The sequence below is a fragment of the Gigantopelta aegis genome, chromosome 10 (assembly GCF_016097555.1).
Source record: "Gigantopelta aegis isolate Gae_Host chromosome 10, Gae_host_genome, whole genome shotgun sequence".
Classification (NCBI taxonomy): domain Eukaryota; kingdom Metazoa; phylum Mollusca; class Gastropoda; order Neomphalida; family Peltospiridae; genus Gigantopelta; species Gigantopelta aegis.
This window is the reverse complement of record NC_054708.1, coordinates 87,994,352-88,001,546: the sequence shown is the minus strand read 5'-3', so window position 1 is coordinate 88,001,546 and position 7,195 is coordinate 87,994,352. Positions and strand designations below refer to the sequence as shown.

General features: G+C 34.1%; 1 protein-coding gene across 1 annotated transcript; it reads right to left on the bottom strand.

Annotated features, from left to right (window-relative positions):
• Nucleotides 1-6,037: 6,037 nt before the first annotated feature.
• LOC121383892 lies at nt 6,038-6,838 on the bottom strand. Its single transcript, XM_041513988.1, has one exon. The coding sequence runs from the start codon at nt 6,836-6,838 to the stop codon at nt 6,038-6,040; it is 801 nt and encodes a 266-aa protein (XP_041369922.1).
• Nucleotides 6,839-7,195: the final 357 nt, after the last annotated feature.

Sequence of the window (7,195 nt, the reverse complement as noted above, 5' to 3'; positions counted from 1 at the left end):
TAACATGCCTATATACCACTAGGTTTCAGGCATGTCTCTCTCGGGTTCTGTCCCTGGATAGCTAGGGGCACAACTTTGGGCAGTAATCGAGTATTTAAGCACATTTAATGAAAACATAGTGAAACAATGGACCGCCTTGTCTAGTGCCCGTTAAAAATGTAAAACAATTAATTTAGCATCATTCTTGATTATGGGCTTTTATATTAATGCATGTTTTATATTCATATGCCAGATTTCAACTTCAATAATAATCCAATACCTACGTAGTAATGCAGGCAAAATGAAAAAACAGTAAAGCACATACAGTTTATCATATTCAATATCAACTTTTTAAAATTCTCAATACGTTCTCGACTGACTAGATTAAAAATAACTCGACAGGTGCTAGCAATATGGTTCTTACTTTAGCATGTTTCCGACACTGGTCGCTGTACAGTACGTTTTAAGTCGGCGAGGAATGACTTATCCTTGTTGCATTAATAAAAGAGGTTTGTTTAAAGAAAACTAAATATTTAGTCGCTCTCTCTATGTTGTATTATAGGGTTTCGTCTGTAGAGGCAACATACATGTATGTTCCCAAAATGACAATGGTTTTTTGTTTGTTTGGGTTTTTGTTTTGTTTTTGTTTGTTTTGTTTTGCTTTTGGGGGTGGGGGGGTGGAGGGGTTGAAGGATCGATCATCCTCACTGGACCCGCTAGGTTACTTCATGCTTCAACCAGTAATTCATAACTGGTGCATCAAAGGGCGAGGTGTGTGCTATCCTGTATCTGCGGACAAAACACCCCTTGCTTCGATTCGGTAAGAGTATCCTCTATGGTGGCAGATAATTCTGAGAACATGTGACGACATAACCATGTGTTTGACATCCAGCAGCTGCCAGTTAGTAATCGTCTTCTTCACTGCCAGCTTCCCTTACAATCTGCATGTCATTTACATTTAAAATAGCACTTACACAAACGCACCCCCCCAAAAAAAAAAAACCCCAACCCAAAACCCCCCACAACAACAAATTAACAAATACACACACGTGCGTGCACACCCACATGCATTCGTAAAGAATGTTTCAACCTGTGGAGCTAATTAATAAACACAAAATTATTATAATTATACGATTCATACATTTTGTTTCTAAAATAGGTGCACTGCCAGCCCAAATGACTAAACGGTTGATAACAGTACATTGTCGCCGGGCGACAAAACAGTCCGATGACGATAAAATGGTCAGACATGTCTGATAATTTTGTCGCCGGCGACAAAATGGTCTGTAACAACGTCGATACGCTAGGACCTATTTGAACTGGATCACATCCATCTATTCAACATGTGCTATTTCCTCCACGATCTCATCAGTGTAATCATCTTACATCTGGCGACTGAGCCAATCACTGTACATGTAAACACGTGTGTGTATATATATATATATATATATATATATATATATATATATATATATATATATATATATATTATATATAGATGTCACGAGTCAGTAATTTTGTAAAGGATTTAATAAGACGTTTAACTTTAACAAAATTTAATTTAAAAAATTATACATACATAAATTCAATATTACTAAATCCCCACCCTTTCCCAACTAAATATAAGTTCCTCGCTGTTCTTCATCTGTATCTCTAATACTTCCTCTGGTGTCTCTAGTATGAATACCCACACACCACCCAACACACAATCCCCAAGCCAGGCAAGAAACCGCCCGATTCCGCCTAGTAGCAGCCCGCCACACCGCTCCAACCACCACGTCCGCCAATACACCAAAAGGCCAAGCTCAGAAAAAGCCCGCCACTTCACCACCACCGCCACGCCGGGTCATCAGTCGTAAGGGTAATTCATCATAAAGTCATCGGTCCCCTAGGCTTGGCTGTAAAGACACCAGTTACTCTCTGCCAGAGTGGTCTGCCCTTGTTTCGCCGCCCCTTGGTACCCGGTCGCTCTCCATCACTTACCCTCTGCCCATGCTACAATCCAATATAAATAACTCTTGTTTAATTTTTTTTTTTTATTATTAATTCCCAAACTCATAACACTATTTCAATAACCCCTACAACAATATACTTCTCATGCTACATAATACAATATACATACGAGATACACTATGCGGTACAGCATATAAGGATATAACATATACTACTATAAAGATACAATGATACAATATAAGATACATAAAGATACAACATATAATACTGCACGATCCACTAATACAATACAAGGTACTCACGTCTCACGTCTCACGTCTCACATCACAAGATGACATTCACAAGACCATTCCTGCCTGCATTAGGTGGACGCACCTTTACATGACACATTAATCTTTATACACAATAAATAACGTCTTGCTCTCTCTGGTCTAAATGTGAAAATGTCCCTTCTATAATTCCACCTCTCTCTTTTATTAACAACTTCTCAAATACCAAGCTAAACATTTTACTCACTGGCAATCACGAAACAATTCTGCGGTCTTAATAGCTATATACTCACTCTGTTCCCTTGGTCAAGACTTCGCAGTTGACCGACTATAGCCTGCTTTCATTTATGCATTTATACTACTGGACAATAAAACCGCAACTCTTGCCAAGTAATCAATAACTGTGATAAAGGCTATACTCGCTCACAAAATAATCAAGACAAGACAAGAATTTTATTCTCATAAACTGCACCAAGTGCAGTATGAAGAAAATATAAACAAAATAAGTTACAAAGTGTTTTCTGTAGTGGTAATATTAACCCGGAAGACTGACCCTCTCAATGACAATTGGCAAATATTTACATATTTTACATAAAAGTGATTTTTTAATTGTAGAAAATAACTGGTAAAAGGTAATTGCACTTGCTCTATTGGTATAGTAACTAGGTATATACACATTTCGATCAGTAGTTAAGGCGTACATTTAAAAATATAGTGAAACTCATCACCAACATCAGTGTTGCACAAGTGACATATTCTGTTTTCTCTCTCAATATTAAACCATTTACCGGTTTCAATAGGAAGTCTGACATTACCAGTTCTAAATTTACAAAGAATTCTAGCATTTTTTGTGAGTGTTTCAATAAATAATTTTCTAATTTAAATTCATGCTTGAACATTCTGTAGTTAATACCTTTTGATGAGTCAAATTTATCACTGTTCCATTTTTACCACAAAACATCCACCTGTGTACATGAATATATATTACATAAACCACATTCATCTAATATACGTTTTATAAAGAATAACCAAGTACATGGTATAGCATTAACGTTATGGTTATATGATGCCAACATGTATAATATACCACACAATTTAGATTTTCTACTATTAACAACATTTGCCCAGTATGTAATCATTCGAACTTTAACACTAATAGACAGTGGGTATCTACCTAATTCACCATAAATCATAAAGCTTGGTGTCGACTTAATAACACATAATATATATTTGCAGAACTTGAGGTGTAATCGTTCAATGATATCTAAATTACTGAAGCCCCATATTTCACATCCATATAATAATATAGGTTTTACAATCCTGTCGAACAAGTCTAATTGACAATCGATTGATAAATTGAAATGTCTGCATTTTTGTAATACAGCAAACATAGACTTTGAGGCTCGATTGATTAGATCTTTCTTAATATTTGTGAATGACTCAGATTTACTCAACACAAGCCCAAGGTATTTAACTTCAGTTACGATTTCTAAGTTATTATTATTATATGTAAATTGATTCTTTTTGTTTTTGAGTTGCTTCTTGAAAATGTTTTTAGTCTTGGCTGCATTAACTTTAAGTTTCACAGTATACTTGAAAACAATCTAGTTGATGTTGTAGGTCAACTGCTGTTTCAGTTAGTCGTACAGTATCATCAGCATATAGTAACACAAATAATTTAATATATAAATTAAGATCTTTCTCAAGTGGATTTGATACTAATTCGATACCTTTGCTATTTTTTGTAGCTAATGTTTTTTCTAAATCATATAAATAAAATGAAAATTAAAAAGGTGACAAACTTTCTCCTTGTCGTACACCAATATTACATGGAAAATATTCAGATTTACAGCCATTGTGTACAATTCTAGATTTGATACCGTCATACATATTAAATATTATTCTGAAACATTTTCCATTTATATCACAACTTAATAATTTTTGCCATAAACCAATACGCCATAGAGAGTCAAATGCTTTTTCAAAGTCAATAAAAGCACAGTACATATTTTTTATTTGTTCCTTTTAGTAATTCTAATAATGTATATAACCAAAAATAGTATCAATTGTAGAGTAACCTTGTCGGAAACCAAACTGATTTGTTTGTAGTAATTCAACTTGATCAGAGAATACCGTAAGTCTATTATTAATTACAGATGTAAATAATTTTCCGAAACAACTTAGCAATGAAATAGGTCGGTAATTTCTCGGATCAAGCTGATCACCTTTTTGCTTATATATAGCGATTATATTTCCTTCAAGCCAAGCAGTAGGAATTATTCCAGTATCAAATATAATGTTAAACAATGTAACATAAAATGGTAACAAAATATCACATGTTGAAATAATGTATTCATTGATGATCAGGTCATTCCCAGATGATTTGTTGTTTTTCATTTTCATTATGCAATATTTTATTTCTTCACCTGTGATAGGCCTGTTAAGTTCATTATTTGTATAATCCATATTTGGCATACATTCTTCGTTAACACCGTCATTAGAATTCAGTTTCTTAAAATAATCATACAATGTATTGATATCAATACTGTTCTTGTTCTCATTGGTATTTTTATTAGAATTTAATATTTTCCAGTAATCTTTTGGATTAGATGATCTTAATCTTTTTAATTTATTCTTCATGCTAATTCTGTAAGATCTTAAGCTTTTGTCTAGTACTTTCTTATATTTACATTCTGTTTTTGTTACTTCATTTAAAAAAATAACAGAACCATATTTCTTATATAATCATTTAGCTTTGTGATAATTCTGTCTAGCAGATTTACAATCTTTTATGAACCATGGTTTACATTTAGTATGTTTACCTGATTTTTTCTGTTTGGATTTTGTAGCACCAAATGTATTTTTTGCAGCCGTTAACAATAATTTACTGAGTTTATCAAATAATCCATCGATAAATGTAACATTAATAGTATTAAACTCAGTATTACATAACTGATCATAAAGTTCATGCACTGTATCAATATTAATATTGCCACAAAAATCGTCTATTTTGCTGTTATCCCACTTCTGTGGTTTATCAGACATATGTATCTCATCATTATCAGTATCATTATCAGTTTGTAAAGTCTGATGAGACTTTAGCTTAATGGATAGTGGGCAATGAACATCAGAAAATAATTTTGAGAATTCTAGTATACAAAAGTCGTCAACCAGACCTAATAAACTACTAGTACCAATACAGTAATCTACAACACTGGAGTTTTTACAAGTAAATTTACCAAATGTTTTGTCTTCACCGACACGACCATTAAGAATGTACAGATTATTAAATTTACACAAATCTATAAGTAAATTTCCATAATTATTCTTTTTCGTGTCCATACTTTTTCTTTTAAGATTAATGTGAAGTATTTCTAATTTGTATGCGTCAGAAAGTGGTTCAGTATCTTTACCATCTTTATCATTGAATATGAAATCATCATTTGAAATACGGCTATTAAAATCACTAGTTAAAAAATTTATTTCGTATTCGGCTAACATAGTTAAAAGTTCATTTTCTTTTTGATAAAATGCATCTGGTGATGAGTAAATAGAGTTCTCAGGCGGGGCCTTTCATTTCAAACCATAATATAAAATCACTTTCCGAAATTACAGTTTTTACATATGATACAAGGTTATTTTTAACGAAAAGTGCAATGCCGCCCGATCGTCTATTAGCCATGGGTACTTTATTTTGCATATGTATCAACTGAAAACCCGATATTTCTATTTGATCACAGTCCTCTGTTTTAGTTTCAACAAAACATAAAACATCATATTTATTTACAAGTTCAATAAACTCTGGATAACTTGCTTTTTACTCAAGCCGCATACATTTAAGGACAGTACGTTAACAGTGTGTTCACCGCATTGTTCATTACACGCGAGAGAATCTGTGTTACACTGAATGTTTCCAAGTGCACTAGTCCGAGCTGAACTGTGTCTTCCGTGGTTGTCCTAGCGTCGGCTTGGCGACTTGTTCTGCTGAGTTGAGTTCGTGGTAGTACGGGGTGGCGTGGTTCGTTTCTCTGTTCTGAGTCCCTGTGTTTGTTGGTCCTGTCCACCTGTTCGTGCGTTGTGTTTCGTGCGTCTTTTTTATACAATGTTCCGTCTATATACAGTTTGTCATACACTAATGACTCCCTTTTCCCGGCCCTTTTTGCCTGTTTATAGTAGGGATATAATTCTTTCCTTCTGTCATTTATCTCTTTAGGAAATTGTTCATTCACACCAAACGTTTTCCCTTTCAGTTTTGTGGAGGAAGCTTTTCGGACCATTTCACGATCTTTAAATTTAGAAAATTTGGCCACAATAAGTCTGGGTCCGGAGTAACCTCTTTTCCCAAACCTATGTACGTGTTCAAAACCTATCGGCTGCTCTATCTCCATATCTTTTTGAATAAATGTTATTAACAACTGCTCTGTGTTTTCATCTGGTCCCGTTTCAGGAATGCCTGTAAAAATCAAGTTTTCACGCATCGATCGTGACTGCAGATCAAGATGTCTTTCTTTTAACTCGTCATAATTCACTCGCATTTCAGCAATTTCACTGTCTAACGTTTTTGTAATGCCCTCGATCTGTTTTGTTTTGTCATATGTCTCTTTGATAGTTTTTTGTAGCTCAGTGTTGTCTTTCATTGTTTGTTCAAACTTCTCAATCGCAGCAACTTGTTTTTATGAACTTATAACTATTCATTACATCATACAATAAAATTACTTCCAGGGTGACATGTGACAATATACATGTATTAAAAGTCCATGGGCCCGGTAACACAAATCACTCGTAACACTTACACCAGACGTTGTACGCCACACATAATGTATGGTGTACGTCCTGACGTGAGTGTTACGAGTGATTTATCTTACCGGGCCCAGGCTCATGGCACATTATTAATGCACCATATATATATATGTTTTGTTTTTTAAACAATATTTATTCATTTAAAATAAATGAAATGGATCGGCAAACAGGCTGTAGGCCTATGTAAATGCCTC